The sequence below is a fragment of the Aythya fuligula genome, chromosome 1, assembly GCF_009819795.1.
Source record: "Aythya fuligula isolate bAytFul2 chromosome 1, bAytFul2.pri, whole genome shotgun sequence".
Taxonomy (NCBI): Eukaryota; Metazoa; Chordata; class Aves; order Anseriformes; family Anatidae; genus Aythya; species Aythya fuligula.
In genome coordinates, this window is record NC_045559.1 from 66711398 (window position 1) to 66736867 (window position 25470).

The following is a 25470-nucleotide window of genomic DNA, read 5'->3' on the forward strand; positions in this document are numbered from 1 at the left end:
TCATCCCTCACTAGAACAGAGCTACCGAATCAAGTCTAAACTGCAAGCAAAAGAACACTTCAAGTCAATTCAGTACCTGTCATAGCCAGTACATTTTGGTGAAGGCTGATATGCACTTTTTTTTTTTTCAAAATACATATAGATATCAATAGCCATGTAGAAATATATACAAATATATATATGCATTCATATGTATATAAATATATATTTGCTAAAACAAATAATATTTTCCAAGAGTGCAGCTGACACGCCTTGATTTTCAGACAGCTGCTTGATTTCAAAAGCAGGCAGACCATACACAACTTACTGACAGGAAAATCATTTTTTGGAAGCTTTCTTACATTTGTCCTCAAACTTACACAGGGTTGAATCCTTTGGACTGCAACCACGCTTTCACATCGTCAGGCGAGGAATCGTAAGTGATGTTCACCACCGGGATGTTTGGCCGTGGCACGTGGAACTTCCTCTGGGCAGCGCTGCGGCCTATGGTGAGCCGGTGAACAAGTTCGTCCTGCACCTCCTCCATCTGGGATTTCCTGCCTAGAGAGAGAAGTGCCCCACAGAAATTATTCTCAAGGGTGCTTTACCAAAGCCAGGTGATTTCTTACACTCCACTTTAAATCTTAAACATTTTTTTTTCTTTAAAGATTTACTCATTGGCTCTAATTGAGTTATTATTTCCCTTGATCCCCTGGGAAGATTTCGATATTCCTAATCCATTTGCAAAACAAAACAAGCTAAATAAATATATCCAAGTGAGACCCTAGAAAGAAGAGATAAACTTGACGTTGCAGAAGTATGCAGAGCAGTCTAGCCCTCAAGCTGTACGGGAAAATGGGTACAGAAGGTTGTTCAATTGCCATAGTTTGAGTTTCTTCCAACAGAAATATGATATCGTGAAAATGAAAAAAAAAAAAAAAAAAAAAAGGAAGAAAATAAGATTCTTTTCACTGTGGAAAGTTGATTACTTCATTGCTCAAGTTTTTGGTGCAAATCAACGTAGGCAAAAAAAAAAAAAAAAAATCACTGCTACTGAAACATACCACCTCACAGCTAACACATTAGTATACTAATAAATTTTTTCAAGGGATTTTAAGAAAAGACCACAAAAGATAATTTGAATCCACTTCAAGCCTCAGCAGTGCAGCAATGGTTGGCTGACACAATGTCATACTTCAATATAAAAATAACAACAAAAAAAAGTAGCTGACTGTCATATCAGAGACATTGGAACTGGGGCAAGAACTTTTTTTTTTAATTTATTTTTAATTAAAACCAAATTATGCAAATTTGCATTCCCACAGAACCCCTTTGTCTGAAACATTCAGTTTTAAGGCTGGCCACTAGCAGACAACAAACTGAAATGCTTTTCATTCGTTTCACACAATCAATTATGATGATACTGACTTCTTTTAATACATAAAAGATGTTCTGTGGATGATTTCACAAAAAAATAGGTAGAACCTGAAAGGGTGCAAATATCTTCTCAGGCACAGAGAACATAATGATTTAACACCCTTAATCTCTCCATGCAGTAACTCTGGTCTTATTACAAAAATACTTCGACATGCAACTGTAAGTGAACTTGAAAATTCTCAGGATTTCCTTGTTTTTAGTTTCCTTTATTCAACAGTCACATTTTCATACACAAAGAGTAACTACATCAACTTCTCTGATGCATTCAGGTGGCAAAAGTCATTCTTTTCCTCCTGTTACACTGACAGCAACAGAGAAAAAAGACACAGTATCATACGGAAAAACTGTAAGATATTAAAATTTTTCATTCTCTTTTTTCCTTTTATATTCTCCCAACACTTTTCCAAGGATCTACCTCTCTAGCCAGTTGGATCAATAAAAACAGGGCTTTTTTTTTTTGCTTTTTTTTTTTAATAAAACCATCAGAAGAAGAAAAATCCTCATCTTAACTATTTTCTTTTTCTTTTCGTAAAATAGCCCCAGGCTGGAAGTGGACAAATATCTCTAGCAAAGCATTTGAGGCATTCAGACCCCATCAGTATTTTTTTTTCCAGAGTGTGAATTGGAAGCTAAAATGACGTGCTCAGTGGTACGTGAAGGTCTGAGAGGGGATATATGAATAAAACCTTTAGGCAATGTTAATGAAGCATGCACCAGTTATTTTCCCCAAACAGGAAGACAGAAACAAAATTGCTATCGTCCTTCTATTTACACAGACTTTGAAAGACCTAGGTTTTATCCACACCAAGACTATATCAGAAGATAAATATTTAGCTGGTAGGTAACAGATCCTTACTATTGTTTGATACGTTACCATAAACAAACAAAATACACTCAGTACCAAGTGCTCGGTACCCTGATCTTTGCAGGGTGAGGTGGGTGCTCAGGCAGCAGCTGCACAGCAAGGGCTGCCCATTACTGTCACAGAGGCAGATATTTTCCAAGGACACTGAGGCACCTGAAGTCCATTGAGTGGGTTTGAGTTAAAGCCCCCGGTGAGGGCACGAATCTCAGGCATGGCCTCTGGTCTCACTGGAACCTAAGGGGGCCACAGAACATGTCTTGTAACCACTACAGCAACCCTTTGCACCTCATACCTACAGCCAGAACAGTTCCCCATGAACAGGGGAAGTTCATTCTCACTTTACACCTCTTTTAAAACTGTTCTGGTTTCTGTTTTTTGGTGTTGTTGTTGTTATTGTTGTTGTTTGTTTGTTTTATTTTAAGTGTCAAATCACCCAACAGAGGACAAGGGCAGAAGCAGGCCCTACTCTTTCTTTGGGAAGCTGCAGCAAAGCACATTCCTCCTGCAAGGCTCAACTCCAGTTATAATTACAATCTTTAAAGTCTGTTCCATGAAAAAACTAAAAACGTCACAGAGCCTTCCTGAGTTTAGAGCTTTGGAGGGAGCTGGTCTACCTCCAGGCAATGCCAGAGCAGGCATATCCAAGGAGGCGTGCTTCCCATCCACTGGTGATGATGGGGAAAGAAGCCCTCTTCAGAAAGGATTACACTCAGTTCCAGTTTTTAGCTCAAGTGGAAGTCGGATTTTCTGATAAGGCAGGGGACTGGAAAAGCTGTCAATTCCTGAACTGCAAAAGCTCATTATTTTAACAGCTACTGTGTTAGTAGATATAGCAAATGCCTGCATGAAAGTTTCAGTTATTTTTAATCTAGGCAATTTCAGTGTTTAAAGTACATTTAGGAGAGAAATTATTGGCTGATTAAATAAGTTATTTTAACCAAACTGCTTTTTAGTTGATACACAGTAGCAGCTTCAGCAGCAGCTATGTTTTAAAATTACAGGGATGTCTAAAGCAGATTATTTCATGACTGCCACACACTGCTGGATGCAGGTTACCATGTTTTTCCAGCTAAAGGGCTATGGATTACATTCTCTCATCCTCCTGAGACAAGGACACACTAATTTGCTCAGTGGCCCACCAGTTGCTGTTGCTTTGACCAAGCTGAGAGGTCCTGATTATAAAAGATAAGACTCCTACAACACCATTACAGCATGGTTTCTATGCATCAGCCAGACCTGTAAGTCCTGTTGCAGGCCTTGGATACATGTTTCAGAAAGGTACAAATTCCTTAGAAACATGGATGACCACTGATGGAAGTGTAACAGTCTAACTGGTTTCAAAAGCGATTTGGATTGTAATGCAGTAACGATAATGCATTGCAAGCAAGCAATGTACATTAGCTAGAGTATCAGCATGAGCATTTACAGTGTTGAAAACCACTGACTGAAGATCCTAAGTAGTCATAAAGCGAGAGGATGTACTGCTGTTTTAGGCCTAGCGTAAGTGCAGAAGTGTTTTGCTCCTACTCACCATCATATTTGTATAGAGAACACTGTAGTTAGAAAATCAGTATTTTAAATAGGGGGTTAAAGCGAAATATTTCATAAAAATTTATCTGAAACACGAGGTTTTCAGGAATTCAAGGATTAAGCAAAAGATGTAGGGATGGTAGAAATATTTTTTTTTCTTGCTTCTTAAACAAACTTACGATCCACAGGAACTTGTTTGTTCCTCTGGCTGTCTCGTGCGACACTACCACCGCTGTCGCTAGAGGTGCTGCTTTGGCGGCTGATGGTTGCAGGCGCCTTGGGCACAGGAACCGGTATAGGTGCTGGTGTGCTTGGAGGGAGGGGGACAGCTGCGGGCACAGGAGCAGGTGTTGGAGGTGGTGAAGGAGTAGCAGGAACTGGACTGGGTTGTTTTGCGGCATAGTCTGTCCTTTGTTTCTGAAAAGATGCAGAGAGACTTGGTTCAACAATAAAGCTTGGACAAGATGTTCGACAAACTCAGGCTTCTGAAGAAAAAGCTGGGGTGCTTTGCACCAACTGATTTCATTTACTGAACAAAAACATCCTTCTTGCCAGAAACAGTTTCAAAATTTGCCAAAGCTTGATTTGGTATCATTGTCAGGCATAGAACTCAGAACAATCACATCATATGAAATGCATTTATTTCTTTCAAACATATTATTTCTATAAATAAAATTGTTTTAAAATTCTGAACTTTATTATCTGGCACTTTTGAACAACTTCCAAAATTTTTTAATTGTTGGAGTTTATCAGTATAAAAACATATGTTTTATAGAAGTTATGTTAAAAATAGTGAAAAATGGACATGTCCAGCCACACCTAAGCCTGACTAATGATTTAACTTATGAACGTCACCAAATTGGAATAACACATTGTTTCTTAAGCTGCAGACAATTTTTAAGAGGTTCCTGCTCCTCCTACCTATTCAGGAGTGCCATTTCAGCTATTTGTATGAGCACTAACAAGCCACCTCAATGCAACAATGCAATTAAACAAACTCCACAATTCTTGGAATAAATTCATCCCAAAACTTTTCTAACAGCATGCAAATTATCTTGCTGTTAATAGCTAGCTGGCAGATGCCTCAAAATAATTTGGGGGAATAATTTCTTCTCTCCTTTGCCTTTAGAATGGTGCCAGTTACGGGAAGAGACATGCATATTCTCAAAGTAGTCCCAATGACAGGCAAGCCCAGAAACTTGTAACTAGCTTATGTTACTTTTTTCTTTCCACCAATTCCAATTTCAAAGCTCACTGTTTTAACACTGCTCCCTCTCTGCAGTTTTAGAATAACACAGCTTGAAAGTTTAATATTAAAGTTTACTTGCTCAGTACTGATGTCTCATTTCTTAGTTATGAGAAGTCTGCTTATTTTGGTATGAAAATAGAAGAGTACTTTCCCCAGACTCATTGCTCCATCCTGAAATAACATTTACTATTTCCTTGGAGGCTGAGGGTTTATGGCAGATCAAGTAGAGAAATATTTGTAGGAGCCATATGTTAGAAACTGAATAGCACATCACTGCCCTGTCAACAAGCAAACCTTTATAAAATGTCAACAACTGCCCTTATACAGGAATCCTCCACTTGGTGCATCTAACCGATGGGCGAGGCATTTTGTAGCGCATGTGAACTGGGATTGTAAACACTAACCACTACAGGGTTACACCAACCAAAAATTTATCCCATCAGTTTCTATAAAGCCTAGGAAAAAAAAAAGTATTTTGCTTCTCTTAGATCATTTTTCACTTAAATTGTAGTAGTCAGCTACTGAAGCAAACATATAGTCCTACAATACATTCTCCATTAAACCTTTTCAGTTTCTGTTCTTAGCATGTAAAAAACATTTGTATGGATCATTTTGTGTTCATCTGGTGCAGTGCACCGTGGAGAGGGTTTTTTAAAAAAAGTCATATAGCTGACTTTTCAGTATTCTACTATTGTGATGTGAAGACAATAAAACACTTTTTAAAATAAAATCTCAAATGCCAAAAAAGTGAAATGTAGATATAAGAGAACAAGCAGAATGTTGTATATTTAAGAAATTTACATAGAGATTTACTCTGATATATCCAAAATTATGTTAATTTAAGAATTTCACAGATTTTAAAATTTTCTAACAATATAAATAAAATCTGCCTTTTGTTCACAGATTCATATTTCTAGACTACTACCACCATGCATGTCCTTGGCCTTCTTAACCAACATGCAAAGAAAAAGCACCCCTCTTTATGGTAGAGAGGATTCATTACAAACCAATGCATCAACTGCATGTCACCACAGTCACAATCCAGAAGTGACAGCAAAACATTACATATAGCTCTCAACAGATGATACTAATGTTGTTTCTGAAACATGTAATCCCATACTGCAATCACAAGCCTCATCAAAACGACTTACTGCATGCTGGAGTGAAAATAAAAACTGATCTGGAAACATCACTCAAATTCTAAATTTAAAGATGAAACAACATTGAAATACACTTCAATTTTTGTTGAACACTGCACAAAAAACAATTATACACTTGAATCAATTTAACATTACTTTTTTTTTTTTTTAACATTTCTTTCTTTAATTCCAGATATTCTGAGGACATCCACATATTCATCCCATCACTTCTATCCATTGCTACAAAGAAAACAAGCATGCACTATGGAATTTGGTAACTACACAGTCTAAAAGAGTAATTTTTGAGGTTCAAGTCAGAATAGTAATTTTGTTACCTCTGAAAGCTCTCCCAGCAATTGCTGTGAGGAAAATAGAGTAAATCATACCAAAAAGTATTGTTAGTAAGGTAAAAAGTAACCGCCTCACACATCTTTCCTGAAATTTCACACACACTAGCAATTTAAAAACAAAAGAACATCAGTGCTAATAATTCTTACTCACTAAGCAACTCATATAATGAGCTATTCTCATTTTTTTCTTTTGGACCATGAATGGAGTATTGGCTACTTCAACACTCATATGTGAAGCCATATCAGCAATGAGATCTTTTCAAAGCACCTATCCAGACAGACAGAAACTCAGAAATAGATTTAAAAAAAAAAAAAAAAAAAAAAAAAAAAGATGAATGTGTGTTTGTGATGATGCAAATGATGTCACAACTGTAGAATATTGAGAATTAAATCAGAACAGGTATGGGAAAAAAAGCCTATTTATTGGAGTTTAAAAATACTGAGTAGCTTACAAAACAAGGTAAAGATTGCTGCTGACAGACATAGAATCATACAGTCATATTGTATCTTGAATTGGGAAGGACCCACAAGAATCATCGAGTCCCATTCCTGGGTCCACTCAGAACCACGCAAAAAACAGACCCTATGTCTGAGATCATTACCCAAATGCTTCTTCAACGCTGCCATGACCACTTCCCAGGGTAGGCTGACCACCCTTTTGGTGCAGAACCTTTTCTTGACAGCCAACCTGAACCTCCCCTTTTGCTTGCAGCTCCATACTGTTCCCTTGGGTCCTATTGCTGGTCACCAGAGAGAATAGGCTTGTACCCCCTTATTTGCTAATGAAGTACCTAGGACTGGGAAAGGAAATTTCAAGTGAGGTCTTTTACTTGAGTTGCCTTTGGTGGTCTCAGCTGTTACACAGAATCAGACAGCTGCCTATTAATACTACTAATACTATTATGAGGCACCTACTTTACACTTTGTGGGGTGTAAGGAATTTACGGTTTTACAGGATTTACAAATCCATCTTGCTAGAATCTTGCAAGAAGGAAAGAAATATATTAGAAGGAACAAATTAAAAAATTAGAAAGAATTTACTTACACAGATTGTTATTAGCCAAGCATAGTCCCCATTTCTTACAAATATATGTATATATTTGGGGAGCACGCTGTGGACTTTTAATTTTTAGCAATCATGCTCTTTTTTACAACTATTCATTACATTTCTGTTTAATAAATGCCATCCCATAATTTGGGATTAGATCAATGTTGAATTGGACACAAAAATAACCTGTCTTCTAAAGCCATAAAAAAGCCTTGGTCTGATGGCATCTTTAAAGAGCATTCAATATGAAACAAAGTAAAAAAGATACTGGCTCGTGATCAAAAATTGTGACATCTCTTTGGCCATGACAAATGAACACCTGGCAACTACATCTCTGCATTATCAAGCAATTCATGATCTGCAGAAAAGATACCAGTTGGCAAAAGATGAGTATGGCACTATGACACTAACTTGGAGCACAAATGCTGTGCCTGAGAGAAAACAACTTCCCACAGAGAGATATTTTCAAAGAGCTGCTAAACAGAGACTTGAAAGAAAGGTTTTGATGGTAGATCGCCAAGAAACCCAAAGGATGCTTGTCCCAAATGAAGTGGAGACTTTTATCTCAGTGTTTACGTACCAAAAGCATGACTCATAAATATACCGTATCATTTCTGTGGACAGTCAAGGTTTATTAAAATAATACTAGAGGACTGCATTTGGCTTAACATTTACTGTCCGTGCCTCAGGATTTCATTTACATCACCGAGAAAATAGCTGCCTCACCGCACAAAAGGTGTCATGAGATTAATTAACATACCCAGCAAGATACAAACCTCTATCCTAATTATGGTTTTCATATTTCTTTTTGAAAAGCATTAAGAAATATTACAAAAGGCACAGAAAATAGGAAATACCATGATTAATTATTTTGTCTGTTCTCTGGGAATACTTGTACGTAAGGAGTTCAAGCACTTGGGAAACTGTTTATATTATCTGTAGAGGATGGTGAAGTATGACTGCTGTTCCACCATAGAGGCAGACTAAATGACCAACACCAAGGGAAACTGATAGCGTATAATTAACATTAGTGGAAGATATAAACAACCATCAAAAAGCTTTACCTAATCTACAGAAGTATTAAAAGCAAGGGTTTTACTGGAAATAATTCCAGATTTTTTTTTTTTTTTTTCCCTGACCAGAACAATGTTACAGACTCTGACTCACAAAGACAGTGAAATTGCTAGGACATTGATTAAAATGGTCCTGCAAGTATCATCTATAGGATCAGTTCATTGCTTTCAGCTAACTATCTGGGATCTGGATCCTGAAAGGGGCTGAGAGAAGAATTAGGTTCTAATCTATCATGTGGACTCACAGAGGGAACAGAGTGAGAGTAAAACAAACTTTGCAGCTCTGAGAAGAATTGTGATAATCAGCATCCATCTCTCAGAGGAAGGGTGTCAGCCTGTAAAATGACTGAATGGAAAAATAATCCATTTTATTATGAAGAAGAATCCTTAATCCTTCATAATAAACTGGAAGCCTATTTTGGTCAGTTACGCTTTGAAGTCCATTATCCTGAAATGAAACATGCTTCCCTTGTACGTCACACTTATCTGTGACAAAGAGTGGACCAGGGTGTTCGACACAGCTAGCACACCACTTTGAAAATAGTCCTTTGGAAACCAAAGACAACTCAGCAGACTGGCAGAAATCTGGACAGCACCAGACACTCAGAGCCTGCTTGTGTTCAGGGTCTCTCAAAGGCACTGATAGGAACAGCTTCATTTCCCTTCTCTGCCCAGAAGCTCTCCTGTTTGACCTTGGGTCAGTCAGTAATCCCTTCAATGCCTCATTTCTCTCTGAAACAGCAGCAATGTCTCTTGGCATTGTTATGAAAATAGTGTTATGCAAAAAGATCCCAAACGAACCATGTAGCTATCACAAAGAAAGAGATGAATGAGTACATGCAGCAGTCCTAAAATTATCATAATCAACATAATGTTGAGAACAACATTACTGACATGTCTTGGTAAAGACTTCCTTTATCCTGTGTAATTCATTATATCCTTAAATACTTTTGCAGCTTTTAAAGCTCACATTTGAATACGATAAAGCTACAGCTGAAATAAATAATGGGCTGTAGGGAACAACCTGCCAGAGGGGAAAGAAAAAAATATCTTAGAAGTTGTTCTCTGTCCCTAATTTTCATGGCTTCATGGAGAATGCTTTGTGAAAATGATTATTTTACTACTTCCTATGCCATGTAATTATTTCAAATAGAAAACATCAAAACCTGCAGTGCATTAAAATAAAAAATAGTATAAGAACTTCTACTCAGTTCTATACTTATTTAGTCTGCTCGATATTTCTTGGCAAATTCCAAACACACAGAATTACATGCACTTAAAGAAAATAAGTCAGATCTTTAAAACGGGATTTGAAAAGCACTCTAGATGCATGCTTCACTTCACACAGAGCTAAAAAGCATAATCAATTTATAAAGAGCTCATACCTTATTGGCAAACAATTGCACATAGGAAAAACTCAGAAATGATCTGATTAAAGCCCAGCAAGCTCAGGATACATCCTCCACATGATTGTGGGAGAAATAACATAGAACCTGTTTATCAAGAGACTTTCCATATCCATGGAAAGACTGGAAACACTGCAAAAGCTGCAGCTTTCATGATAACTCTGTATATGTAATTTGGCACAGTGGCACCTTCAGCTGGAACTTTTAGATGAGTCTGCAATAGACTATTAACAATAACAGTATGGCATTTCTTGTTTTTCAGTCAACAGCTGGTACATGTAGGCACAAGGAACAAATATTAGATTAAATAACATTTAATTCAACTGTAAGTTTCAACAAAAGTTTGGCTTCCATTTGGACTTAAAGTCTCATTTAGAGTCAGGCTTGGAATTTCTGCTTAATCTGAAATTGTTTGCCTAATTTTTCAAAATCATTAGATATAAGAGGGAAAAAACAGATCTTATAAAATATGATCTTTTATTTTATGAGCCTCCAGACAACTTAAAGTTGGTGTAAAATTATACATTACAACTTTATCCTTTAAGTCTTTAAATCCTTACTCAGGCAGACAACTGTACTGATGTAAGACTCGGGGGGGAGATACAGGTGTTGTTTGTTTATTTGTTTTTTAATATTTTACCCTCTAATTCTGTTCGGCATATATACATATATATATACATATATATACATATAAACTTAATTCTGTACTATAATGTGAAAGAAATAAAACCAAAATTAGTTTAGTAGACTAAATTGCTGATGATGCACAGGAATAATAATTGAAAATACCTGCTTTGTGAATTCAAAAGCAAAGACACCTGTTTTTTTACAACTCCAAAATTACTGTATTTAAATAGATTTGAAACTAAGATTGAAACACACACAAAGAGAGAAAATAAAAAGAAATAAAAAGAAAAACTAGTGTTCACTCTCCTAGAAGTAACAAAGAATACCCTACCTTAAATAATTCAAACTCCTTCTTTGGCATCAACAGCTATCAATGCACAAAGGATATTTGCAATTAAAATAAATGCATAAACATCCATTAGGGTGGAAATTACCACCTCTAAGTAAATAACCAGAAAAAAGCTCTAAAGGAAAAGACTTTGCTATATCTCTATCAACTTTATTCTCTTGTTAGACTCCATGCAATACAGAAATAAACTTCAGCCTGTAAAAGAAATATGCATCTTTTGACATATCAGTAGACTATGAAAATATTTTAGCTTTGCTGTGAATCTCTTCCTCCTTTGTAAACGCACAAACAAGTACACACACACTTTTCAAAGGAAATTTTGTCTCCCAAGGAGTTGATGGTACCTGGATGGTGCGGGTATACACAGGTTCTGGCAATCCTAGATCACCTTCATAATTCCTCAGAGGGTCCAAAATGTTGTTTGGCACAAAGCCTGCATTGCCGCTTTTATTCCGAACCTTCCACCACTGCTTTCTGTCATCCAGAATCTGAAATAATTTGGTAACATAATTACATATTTTTTCTGACTTTCCTCCTGCCAGCACTTACATGATTTCCAAACAAAATCATAACTTTGCCAGGTTCTGTGATTGTCAACAGATCTTACACAGATGTTACACAGCCTTGTAGGCTTCCTTGATTATCACCATAAGTAATTCTACATCATAGTAGTTCACTTTTCAAAATGTGGCTCTCAAGAAAGGATATTGTAGAATAGCAGGCAAATGAACCTGTGTGAACTCAGACATGTGCAGGACAACACAGTGGAATAAAAATCAAGTACTTGTACAGAGAGGCTGGCATCTCTACAGCCTGTGAGATAACAAAAGGAAAAAACTGCTAACGACCCAAGGGAAAATGCATGACTCTGCAATGGCACAAATTTGGGGAGAGTGCATTTCTGAGTAAAGAAGGAATTGGAGCAGAATGGCCAGCAGGAATTTGTTTTCTGACTATGAGCAGAGCAGCCTTATACACACCATTTTCTCTGTTACTTCTTCCCCTCTACATTTCTGTCTGTCTCTCAGGGTACCATTGCTTCCAGGAAAGGACAGTCTTTCATTGTGTGTACACAGGTAGTGTTTAACAGAGCCACTTATTTACATACTACCAAATGATGATTTTAAATGAGAAGACAGAAGAAACACACAATTATATTACAGCATGAATCTCCAGAGCAATGAGCCATAAGTCAGCACAGGATTTCTGTTTATCTTGTCTACGATGCAAAACAAATTAATTGAACGTTCCATACTAATGGAGATCAATTAGATAAAAACACTGAAGTCCTTACTGCTGCCCACAGGAAAGGTACCCTCAGCTTTGACTAGTACCAGAAATTTATGTCATCTCTTTGCAAAAAAGTTACCTCTACTATCTCTTCTTTCATGACAGAAAGCTCACTGTTGTTTCTTGCCATAAACTCATACTTGCATTTGGCATATTTCTTGGACTGCGTTTTATTGTGTGCTTCATAGTTTCTGCAATGTAGAGATCAGACTATTGTTCAGTGAGACATTCAAGCAAATAAAAATACAGATAAAATGCCCTCCTTCAACAACCCGCAAAACATTTAAACAACAAAAAAGAACATAACTTGCTGTTGCTGTAGAACTGTCTATTCACAACATACTAACTAAACACATACACATCACATTACATCACACACATACACAAGAAAAGAAAAAAAGAAAAATGTGGTTGAGCTGCATGAACCTTAAGAACCGATAATCTTTATTGGCCCACTGCTTGCAATGTGTATGATAATTACTTGGATTTGCAGGTGCCATTTTATTAAGATAAATATGCACATTATATTTAGTCTTATTTCTTATAGAGAACTACAGTAGGTTAAACAATCATTTCCCATACTAATAAATGAATATGCTTGGCATACACTTAGTATATAGTGCTTTGCACGAAACTGTATTTCTAGCATTCATTATAAATTAAGCTTCAAGTCATGTTGACATTGATACCAATGGAATTGAACTCCAAGAAATGCTTGCCTGCTGCAGATCAGTTTTCTTCATTATTTATAATATATCATAACCTCTAAGAATCTCAAATTATTGCATCAATTAAGAGCAGGGTTCATTGTAAAATAAAGCATACCACAGTATACATCAGCAGCATTCTTTTCCTTGAGGAAAGATCTGTTCACATTGCCTTTGGGTAACAAGTTACTAGTTTCTTTAATGTGCTACCTCTTCAAAGTGAGAAGTCCCCCACCCCCCTCAAAATACATCCAAAAGAAACAGTAACATTATTCACCTGTTGTAAATAACACTTAAAAACCCAAATCCTTACCAAACAGTAAAGCTTAAAACAAAACAAAGATAAATAAATAAAACAAAAACAAATGAGAAAAAAAAAACAGCAAAACAAACAAACAAACAAACAAACAAACAGTGGCTTGGCATACAACATCACAGCACAGGGATACAAATGCAGATGCTGCTGTGCAGCAATGGATCCCAGGTGTGTGCCTCAGCAATCCAGGAGTTACCTAGCTATTGCATGGCTGTGGAGAACTGTCTCACTTGACTTGAACAGCAGAACAAAGAAGCAGTCATACTGAGATTGAAAATGTATTATTTTGAAAGAAAGACAGAACACTTAGAGCATTTAAAGGAGAGAGCGAAAAACGTGGGATAAACCACAGCCTTCATAACTCCTATTATGAGGTTTAGAGACATGTGAGTAATCCCAATTTTTTCAGCCACCCACTCAAAATTTATATAGTTTTGAGGTGCTTTCTTATTAGTTTGGTGATATGACTAACCCACCTCTGAAGGCAGTATTACTGGTAGACTGCCTTTCCAATCTCATTTTATTAACTGTGTCTTCCTGCCCAGTCAACTGCTAGATATCCCAATCCCTCCAAAAGACATAACTCAGGAAGGATTATTATTATTATTAATACTATTATCATTAATAATAATAAGTATTAGCAATAAATATGAATAAATGTATTTATTAATGTTTATAATATTAATAATAATAATAACAACAACAACAACTTATACACTTATGCTTCAGTCTTACCCCACTCTGTTGCAATCAACCTCAATATCCCCAGAACACGGGCTGGACAGTGGCTATATACTGCTGAAGAGATGATAACACTTCAAGCCCACCTTAATGAGCCAAACTGTTTACTTTGGGTACCCAGAGCTTCCGTCCACCAATCTGCTGCTGCCTTCTCCTATTGCCTGCCAGATATGCTGTAACTGCAGCTCTGCTGTGCACGCTGCAGGAGAACATGGTAGATCGCACTGAACCCCAGGGTGCTGTTCCAGAAATGACAGTACAAAAACAGCTACATGGCATGCTGTTTTGAAACACCATACAACTTTTTGAAAAACTGTTCAGTGCTCTTTCAGCATCAGACAGAGCCCCTGATATAGCTAGTAACACACTGGAAGTTTAAGATCATGATGCTTAGTTTAAGTCACCTGAGGAAAGCATGCCTTACTGGAGGTCCTGGCACATAAGGCTCACTCAAGTTCTCTGATTTTGTGCTCTTTGGACAACGTGTCACCTGCACGTCTCAGCACAGGTAGTGGGTGGCTCAGTCACTGCCTTCAGACTGCTTGTGAAAGCCAGCTTTCAACAAGGACCAGCAAACAGTGGCTGAAACATCCATCTTGTATTTCTTGTTCCTTTCCCCCAAACCTCCTTCCCTCTGCACCTGCTTCTTCATAGGTGCTTTACAATTTATCTTTAAGTGGAAGTTACTAAGGGTAATACATATTAATAGCTTTCACCCAATAAGGAACTCCTCCCAGGCACTTATTACGAGAGCCAGTTAACAAATGGAAGTTTACATCGCATTGGATCAGGAGATAGTGGCACACCATAAATGTCTGCATCAGTACCAGCCATCTAGACTCCCTCCTGCCATCAGTGGTGAGAAACAGGCACCACCACTGCATGTCTCATTTCACATCTTTCAAAAGACTGACTTCACCTGACGTGACCTGATTCTTAGAAATGCTCCTTTCTCTTTGCCCACTACAAAGCAAGCTTGGATGACTCATTCTGTTACAGCCAGTTACGCTGATATCATCAATGGGTCAATGCAATAAGCCCCATTCTTTAAACCTGAAACAGAGGCAACAGCCTTTGCATTGCTTTCAGTCTTGCTCTGAAAGGACAAAACAGGTCTTATTGCATTACAGATAAAAGAGAAAAGAATTTCTACCGCAGATCATTTAGATTGCAAGCTGAGTGGTCCTCAGACAAGAACCCTCAAAGTAACCAAGTTAGAGAAAATGTTTAGAGATGACCATTATGGTTGCTGTTGTTACAAAGAATAAATCCAAAATTCAGAAAAACAATGGAGTCTTCACCTTGCACACCACTTGGGAATTTGTTTGCGTGCAGATTAACAGCAGCATCTTTTAGTTTGTAGCTCAAAAATTAGGGGTTATGCAAATTATGACTCATATCAACACTGTTTTTACCAGCAATCTGATCACAAAAGTTTAGCTTAAGCATCTTCCATGGCACATGAGCTAAAATACTCTTCAAATGGTGCATAAGGAATACAGTTTGGTGTGGAGGCACAATTCTAGCACTACTTTACTGATTTACTTCCACAGCTTTTACCAGCAGAAATTCTCCATGCCGACAGGGCTGAGACTCCAAGGATCACTGCGTTTCAGCATTAAGCTATTCAGATTTAGGCTAAAATGAAGGGGATGAAAGAGGATGTGCAAGAAGACCATGGTTGCTATGCAAACATTTTGTAGCTTTGTTCATAGTGAAAACGGAAGAAACAATCGGTTACTATTCTGGAAGTGGGCATTCATACACCAGCCCAGAACATCAAAAGCAGGATACTACGGAGCAGCAAATGAGCAGCTAAACAAATCAAACAATCATTCAAAACAAGGACAGATGAATCTGAGTGTACTTGTAATTCTTTGTATTTTCAAAGAGAGCAAAGAATAACTTTAAAAAAATTTGAAACAAAACAGAAAAAAAATAAACCCAAATAGCAGGATCCCGTGTTCTCTATCAGATTGGAATTTTCCTATATCATTTTTGACAAAGGCAAGAATTTAACAGCATACATAAACATGTTTCATAGAAATGATACTGAAAGAGTCCTATGGATGTGCCTGGGAGAAGCAAAGGCAGAACAGCCACTGCTAGCCAGAGTGGCTGCCTTACAGAAATAAGGATCTGCGCCAGGCACAAACAGAGGTGAACAGAGACACCACCACCCCAGCAGCAATAAGTCGGGACAGTTATCCACAGCACCACGTACGACGTTGATTCAGTGTTACCTATCTACATGTCGGCTAACAGTTTGCTTAAAGGCAGCAACAGCTGCCCCTTGGTCCAGCAGAGGCCCTCTTTTGTACACTGTGTTACTGAATGCATACCCATCAGATGGAGGGTAGTCGGGAACACCGGGAGGCTGAAAGACAAAGAAGAGACAAAACCCGAAGAGGGGATTAGTGTCACACACAGCAACACACTGCCTGTTTTGCCTAATCCAGAGCCCCCGTGCTCCCTGCCAGCACTCCCATGTCCTTGTTCTCAGGTGCTCACATTCTGCTATGAAAAGTTAATAGCTTCTGCATTTAAAATACGTACGCAGAGAGATCAAAAGAATAAAAGAATTTCAGTCCTAAGTCATCCGCCTGCATTAATATTACAGTGGATATTCTTTAGAAAAAAAAACAGTTCTCTGGGGCAAGGTCCACGTCATCTCTTAGGTATCGCTACAGCAACAAAAGTTATAAGCAATGCCTGAATGACTTTAAAACAAACGGCACTGAGAAACTGCTCTGAGCTTTTGTTCTATATGTACACTTCAAGCCAGAAAACTCTAGCTAGCTAACCGTAAGTGTATGTCAGAAATAAACCTCCCAAGTAAAATTATCACCCTACTTCAGGATCATAATATCAAGTGGTTCATTTATGTCACCCTCTCACAGAACATGATTGAAGTCAAAGAAGAAATGCAAAAAGGAAGGTAATACTTCATGTAATTAAGGATTATAATTAAAGGAAACAATCACAACTTATTACAAGCACACACAGAAAAGTCTTTTAAAGCAGCAATCCTTTAAAAAAAACTACCTTAAATCCAGCAGTGATACTCTGCTTCTAGTAAGAATTATTTTAATGTCCATTCCCCAAAAGAAAGACAAGTTGAGCAGTTCATTTCTGGAGATTATGAAATTGAAGATGCTCATTCTTGATCATTTTCTTATATCACCATCCAATTGCACAACAAGCTAGAACAGCTGAGATTCACCACAAGTTGCCAAATCTGGCCTTTTTTTCTTGCTGTGTGGCTACAGAAAAGCCAGCGTCCTCAAGCCTGCCTCCAAGTACCTGACCTGGCACCTAGAAACACTTGCCTATGGGGCTGAGTGTTTGTAAAAAGAAATTAAAAACACGTAGAGAAAATAAAAATCAAAACAAAACAAAACAAACAAAAAAACTATATAGACAGAATTTTCTTTAAAAATACATGACTATAACCTCTTTGAAAAATAGACTCTCAAGTGTCACTGACTATAACTCACATCAAAAGACACTCAGGAAGCAGGCACTCATTTTTACTTCACACAGAAATTATTTGCATCTCCTGAGCCTCACTCGACTCTCATCACCAGCTCCCCACTGTTTCACTGCCATTTGAAGTCCCCATTGCTCAGCTGACTCTACCTTCAAACCCCTTGGTGGGAGCTGCATGTGCAACTACATATTAGGATACAGGATTGGAAAGAAAAAAAACAAAAACACCTCATGAACAAGACTTCCCAGTGCACATGCTCAATATGCCCTCCCAGCAGGACCAGCCTCCACCTCCACCTGCACCACCCCACTGAGGCACAGGGCTCATGAGCAGCAAGGCATGGACACAAATTCTCATATAATTTTTCCAGTATTCTTTGTCATCTAAGCTGTTCTGATGGACTTAGAAAGAATAATTTTTCTAGTATCACCCACTTCAGGATGCTCCTTTTGCTGTAGATATTTTGCACTGGTGCAGCTTTTCCAGCTGAGCACCTCATGTATTTCACGGCTATTAAGCAGCTCAGCACTTCTCCCACAGGGGATGTGCTCAGGAGGCACTGGTGCAGGGAGCCAAGGTACCAAGGTTAAATGACTTGCCCAAAACCACACAGGAATCATGAAACTAAGGCTTGACATCCCAGGTACCAGTCACACAAATGCCTCCATTGAACTGTTATTATTACTATTATTATTATTACTATTATTATTACTGCTACTACTATTATTTTGTCTTTTGAAGACTAGGACAAAGATGCTAAAAGTCAGCACAAACACCTACCAACCCAACCAACATTACCAACATCAAGAAGAATGCAATCCCCAAAACACAAACAAACACAGTATCTCAGTGTATTCCCCCCCCCCCCCAAATGTTTCAACATATTATATACTAATATAACATAAGAAAAATACGTATTCATTAATAATCATAACAGAAAAAAGTGCCCCTTTTTTTCAATACTATTTTGCACTTTTCACATATCAATATAAGTTGAGAAAGGGTGGGGTGTTGTTTTGGTTTGTCTTTTCTGTTTGTTTGTTTATTAATTAAAAAGGAGTACAACATAAACTATAAAACCTGAAGCAATGTTTGATGGAGCTTTTTTGGGGAGATGACAGGAACAGCTACATTTCATTTACTGTGCCCATTAACTTTTACTAAACACTTTTTTTTTCTCAGAAAAATCTCACAGGCAATAACATACTTTTTGTTGCATTTATTCTTGTATACCCTATTAGGCATAAAGACAATGTTTTAAGTAATGAAATATGAACCATGCTAGCCTCCTTTGCTTGGCAGACTTTTTACATGGTATACATGTACACTTTTTTATTTTTTAAATGCAGTTTCATCAAAACAAAGTTTCATTGTGACATGTTTTCCATGGACACATTTAATGTTTTTGTGTTTTGTTTTTTTTTGTTTTGCTGGAGAAACTTTGTTGTCTCCAATAAGACAACATGAGAGTTGTTCTGCAAGAGAAAGCCATCCCACAACAGCTGATAAACAGTAAATGGTGAACTCAACTTTACAAGGCTAAGACTGAATGTTTCCCATACCTCAGACAAAATACCCTAACTATAAAAGTATTCTGAAATTCGGTTGTTTTCATAATAAAAACTTCATGAAATAGAAACTGATTTACTTCTCAGATTCACCCCTGTGCAGGCATGTAGGGCCTCACAGCACAGAGATGACATGGCAGGCTCCTCTCCCAGGATATGGTAAATGCTCATGGCACTAGAAAGCAGAGCTCAGCTCAAAACCAGAAATGGCAACTGTGACAAATATTTTTCAAAAACACAGCGACCATGTGATCCATCTAAAATCATGCCCTTGCATTTTCTTCCATATGCACATTTTTGCCACTAGCATATTTATCAAGCTCACAATTTTAAAATTAAGATAAAATCCAATATAATAGTATTAAGATGTGTTCTGAATATGGTACGGTGTAACTTGTCCAAGGAAGATGCATAACTCTATGGGTTGAACCTCAAAAATTCTTAGCTGTGCTTCCATATCACAGACGTTAACAGGGGAACTTGGACTAGCTAACTTTTGATTTAAACTACAGCTAGTTTAATACATTACAATCTTAAATTTAATCTTGTCTCTTCTCAAAACCAAAAAGCTTCCAAAATTAAAGCTTTCATATGTTTAAAATAGCAATAGCTTTTTTTTTTTTTGTGAATTAAAAAAATAAATCATTTGTATTCTTAAAGTTTTCACATAAGTCAAAGTACATTTTCTGACCAACTCTACTGAAAAAGTTGAAGGTAAAATCTTGATAGTCAGTCCCTTTATTTTCCCCTCACAGAATTAGTAAGAATATCTCGGATTACTCTGAAGGCTTTAGATGCAGGTCCATGTTTCCATTCTCCAAACAGAATATCTTTTTTTTTTCCTTCTAAATTGATCTTATTTTGTGGGAGAAAAGCAAATTGTTTCTGTGCAACAATTCTTCTAACTGGCAAGACTTTTCAGAAGTAAATTACCTGACATGGCATTACTCTGATAGCACTGGTGAATATTTTTTTGCAAAACAGTGGAAGTATCAAAAAATCAATAAAAGAAATATTAAATCCTACGTTTATTAACAAGCAATTAAAATTCAAAACTCCCTATTTTTTGTTTTGTTTTCTTTATGTTCCTGTGCATGGATGCACATTTGAAAACACTGTCGTTCAAATTTGCCTAAAGCATATACAATCAAAGTCAATGGGATCTGAAAGCACAGGACAAGGGCCAGAACAAAACTTAGGGGCTTGGATTGTCCTTTCAACTGATGTGGGAAAACACACCAAGTTCAAAGAGGGTAGTAGGCAAAATCCTCATATTTTTCCTACTTACATTTTGGTGGTTAAACAGATATTTGGTTTTCTATAGCTTTTGTGCAAATATACTGAGATTGCACTGATGTTGTCTCTCCAATGTCTCAGAATGTTTTTTTCTGTGAAAGTAGTTTATGTTGCTTTCCACGAATTTACAAACCAGTGTCATAGTTAACCTACCTCAGTTGACAATCTTTTGATTTCTTGCTTCCGCTGCTGCTCTGCAAAGTTTGCCACAGACTCAGCCAAATGATTGAGTTCTTGTTCATTTGGAGCTCCCATGAAGTTCAGCAAAGGAGGTTCCCAACCATTTCGGAAACGGGGGACATAAGGTGGAATAAACTGGTCTTTGGGCCAGTCCACTCTGTATGAAAAGTAAATTAGAGAGCTTTGTCAAGGGCCATAAAAATATTATTTTGATAGGTTTTCTAAAAATTGAAATGCTTTTTATTTTGTTAGTGAAGAGGACAGGCTGGCATTACAGTATAGATACAACTGTGCTAGAACACAAAATTTGCAGAAAATATGTATTGACCATAACTACTTTTCTGCAAGGCACAGCAATAAGCTAACTACTTTTGCCATAATGACTTGTCAGTGCTAAAACACAACAAATTCCTGTCTCCTAGCAAAGGATGAGTAATAGAAGAATCAATCACAAACACATCTAGGATTTTTTTTTTAGCTGTTAGATGGGAAAAAGTGTTGCAATGCTCTGTTTGTGTTAAAGGAATACACAAAAGACTTCAAAGAAACCGCCTACTGTATAAGAAAGTCTGAAACTAGGTATGAAGTACAGAAGCTTAGGCCAAGCAACACTTTAAAGAAATTAGGCAATGAATAGCTTATACTGAAAAAAAAAACAAAAACAAAAACAAACAAACAAACAAAAAAACAAGAATTATCAGCATATTTAATGTTTTATACTTTAGATTAATATTCTTAGAATACAATATTACTTTTTAGTGCTCCACTAGCATTTCCTACTGTAATATGAAGTACCTAAATTAATGCTTTCATGCTCTGCCTTTGTGCCATGCATGACGAACCATCTTGCAATATAATTACTGTATCTTTACAGTGGAAGCAGAAATTGAAACTGACATTACAGTGACTTAACAGTCTCATTGTTTACATTGCTCAAAATTAAGGGAAAAATGCTGTCAGCCACACAACTTGCAGGAACAGTCAGCAATTATTATCCCATTAGTATGTCTGATGTAGGTCAGTAACCCTTGAGTTTCATCATTCATCTCTCTTGCTAAACTGCACCACAGTGTATCTCTGTATACTGAGATCACTCAGACTGAAATATCTAATCTTCACAGGTCAACTAGCAGTATTCTAAGTGCTTCACTCTTCCCTATCCAACATAAGCTGTTTCTCTTTCAATCACACTTTTTTCAGTATGGCTTAAGATAATAATGAAGGTAGTTCCAAAGACAAGGAGGCAACGATTTTACACAGAAATCCATTTTCCCTTCATGGGGCTCCAATGCTATGGAAATTTCCACAGTCAGCCCCACCACAAGCTGCAGTGAAGCCAGCAGAGCTCAGAGCAGGTAAAGGCAAGCAGATACTGCTTTTCTGGTATAAAGTCTCTGGCAGTCACAAGGGGATCTAATTACTGTTTCCAGCCCATTTTGTAGTAGCAGGCTGGACAACAGGCCCAGGGATGTATTTGGACATTGTTCCAGCATCAGAGTGAGATCAAAAAGGGATCACACACTCCCTACTATGAGGATGCTCCTCGCTCCATATTCTAGGGCTTTCTATGCAGCCTTCCTTACAAGGAAACCACTCAATTCACTTTTATCACTTAGTCACTTTTAAAAAATACTTTTTATTGATGTAATTTAAAATGTAAGAAATCTACTTGGTAGACGTTTATTTCTGAATTTGGAATCTAAGCGCAAGACAAGTAAACTCAAAATACATGGTGTGTTTCCAGTCCAAGTAATTGCATGCTTAATCATTGTTACATGTATTTATCTACCACAGATTACAGATTGACATTTTGTCAATTTAAGATTTTTTTCTGCATATTTTACTAAGTAATTTCAAACCATATACTCACCTCAAAAACAACAAATACATAAAATAATTTCAGTGAAGCTTAACCATAATAGTAACATGTAGGGTATGCACACATAACATGACTCAGCCAATAAACACTCTTTAAAAGTTTGAAGCATTTTCTTTATAGCATTATGATGCTTTTAAAGAAGTAAAGGCATTTAAATTTTTAGCTTTTGATCATTATTGGAAATTGAAAATAGAAATCTGTATCCTCTTTTTCCATGTTTTTCACTTTTTATATCAACTTCTTCAAACTGATTTTTAATCAATTCCAAATGATTGGGTTGGAAAAATAAGGGTGTAAAGCAAGCATGCAAAGGACAGTTCAGAAAAAAATGATGATGTAAGACTACATGTATGTAATTTGGTCTCTTCTCCTAGATTCTATGGAGGAAACAAAAATTTCTGTCTACGTTTTCTCCCTCCCTGTGACCCCTAAAATCAAACCATTCCCAAATCCCATTGAGGCTAAAGGGTTCCTTTCCAAAAAACTTCAAAAAACAGCTGTGAGGAGTCCAAAGACCACCAAATTAGTAACACATTTGTTGGGGGTGGATCATATGATTAAGATTGTGTTAATAAACTTGAGCTTTTTCTCACCTGGCTTTGGTCCACGTGTCACCCAATGACATCCATAATTGTCCTTCCTCACTGGTGACAGTATATTGCAGGAAGTCTATAGTATCTTTTGTAAGAAGGGGACTTAGTACTGTACTAGCAAGCTCTGGACCTCCTGTTGTCTGCACCACCTAAATACAAGTATTAAAATAACACAAAGAACATACATATGGTAAGTAAGGAAGTTACATTGAATATATATCTGCTGTGCTGCTAGGATACATTTATTACTCAAACAAACAAATAATTTTTGAGGAACTAACATGTGTCCTAATGTCTTATGGATAAAGTAAAAACACTTATAGCAAAATAACTGCTGTTCTGATCACCTACTAATTTATATTTAGACCCACTATTTCAATGTTACTTTAATCTACTGATCGAAATCACACATACTTCCATTCAGGCATATAGTTATGCATTCAACTCTCCTCCTGCATTATATAAATTATCACATTTTTTTAATTGTTAATTAAAAATGATAATTTCAAACTGTAACATTAGAAGCTAAAAACATTTTAAATAAATACATTTAACAAATGGATGTGTGTGCAGAAAATGATATAACATGTTTTCTGAAGAGACCCTCATCCTCAAATACACACATTTCTCCTTAGTTACTGTCCAGGGACACAACATTTTAATCTTTTTATCTTTGAAAAGATTATAGAGTATACAGATACAAGAGTTCTGAAGGAAAACACTGAAAAAAAATTATAAAGGCTTACCATATGTAGTGGGGTAAAAAGAAAATGAACCAGTTCCGCTGCACTAGGATTCTGGATATGGAACTTCAATTTGGCCTGAGGGAAAATGATAAATTGTAAGAAACAGTTAACTTTAATGACAATAAATACTTCACATAAGAATGACCATCTCAAGTGAGACCACAGGTCCATCCAAGCTCAATTCTTTGTCTCCAACATCAGCTAATAACAAGTGTTAAGGGAAGAATGTGAGAAAAAGGCAAACTCATAAGAAATTTTCCCCAAGATATTTTGAATCCATCAGTAATTACCTCAGAAACCAGAAGTACAAAATTCTAGTGTTTTACATTAATAGCCATTGATGGATTCTTCTTGTGAATAAATTCACTCAATTGCTTTTGAATCCATGTAAATCTTAGCATGTACTATGCAAATAAGAAGTTTGGCACCTGGATTCTATGCTTTGTAAAAAAACAATCTCCTTTGGAAATGTGCCAGTTCTAGTTTTCATCAATACCCTGTAGTTCTTTTCCAAAAGAAAACTGATCAATCCTTCTCTCCTCCCTTTTTCCAGTGATGTTTGTTACCATTTATAGATTTATTACATTCTCATTCTTTTTGTTTTTTACTCCAAACTAAAGAAAAGCCTAAGTAATCATCCTTTACAGCATTCTTGTCCTCCCTGTACATTCTTCAATTTCACTGTATTGGGACCAAAATAAAGCCAGTGAACATAGTGGCATATTGATGATCTGTATTTGTTCATTTTTGTCTTTTCTGATGTCTCTTAGCATTCACTTGGTCGTTCAATACATGTATTGAACATGGATGATACTTTCACAGAAACAAGTAGTACATCCACATTTTTTTTTCTCACTTATTCTATATATGATGTTTTCCAATTTGTATCTTATCTGTCAATACTGAATTTCATCTGTAAATTCACCATTTGCTACCATGAGGTGTTTCTCTATTTCTGTACTGAGGATTAGTCTCATTTTACTATCCAGAATAGCTTAGTAGCCTCACCAAATCTTGTCACTTCACTCCCCATTTGCCCGAAAACCTGTGAATATGTTGGACAGCAAAGGCTGTCATGGTATAGGTGTACATGGGACTTCACTGCTGAATTTGCTGCACTTTGAGAATGGGCATTTCATGCTTATAAATCGTTTTCTGTTTTGCCAAGCAAGAGTCTAGGAAGCTCTGTTTGAACTCAAAGCATCTCATTTTCATTACAAACTTCAGGGTATGTGACCTTGTTAGACATAAAATAAAAATCTGAGAAATTTGTAGGCATCATTTCGCTTTGCAAGATGTATGTTTTCTTCTTCAATTTTAATATACCTGTCTACAGGTTTATTATTTAATAATATATGTGTATAATGTTAAATGTATCTGCCTACCATATCCCATGAGGGGTACCTCATGGATACATGGTTGTCTTAGTCCCTCAGAGCCCTGAAATTACTTTAAAATTATAAACATTACCTTAATCATTTCTCTTTCTCAGGAAGAAAGGCAGTCTGAGAGGTTGCACAACACTGTGCGTGGCTTGTTGATTTATCCGTAAGTTTTTGGAGGAGATGGATGAATGGTACCCATTCAACAGAGTTTCTATCCATCTATCTGT

General features: G+C 36.9%; 1 protein-coding gene across 3 annotated transcripts in view; it reads right to left on the bottom strand.

Annotated features, from left to right (window-relative positions):
- The window catches only part of EPS8 (epidermal growth factor receptor pathway substrate 8), a 132084-nt gene that overhangs the window by 6378 nt on the left and 100236 nt on the right, over window positions 1-25470 (bottom strand). For 2 of the 3 annotated variants that reach the window (XM_032191330.1, XM_032191321.1), the window contains exons 12-19: window positions 23859-23933; window positions 23113-23261; window positions 20614-20797; window positions 16350-16483; window positions 12422-12533; window positions 11397-11540; window positions 3991-4228; window positions 360-540 (exon numbers count right to left, since the gene is read on the bottom strand). In XM_032191330.1, the coding sequence (XP_032047221.1) occupies window positions 360-540; window positions 3991-4228; window positions 11397-11540; window positions 12422-12533; window positions 16350-16483; window positions 20614-20797; window positions 23113-23261; window positions 23859-23933 (1217 nt within the window). The remainder of the gene's footprint in view (window positions 1-359; window positions 541-3990; window positions 4229-11396; window positions 11541-12421; window positions 12534-16349; window positions 16484-20613; window positions 20798-23112; window positions 23262-23858; window positions 23934-25470) is intronic. The other variant, XM_032191338.1, reaches the window with a different exon arrangement.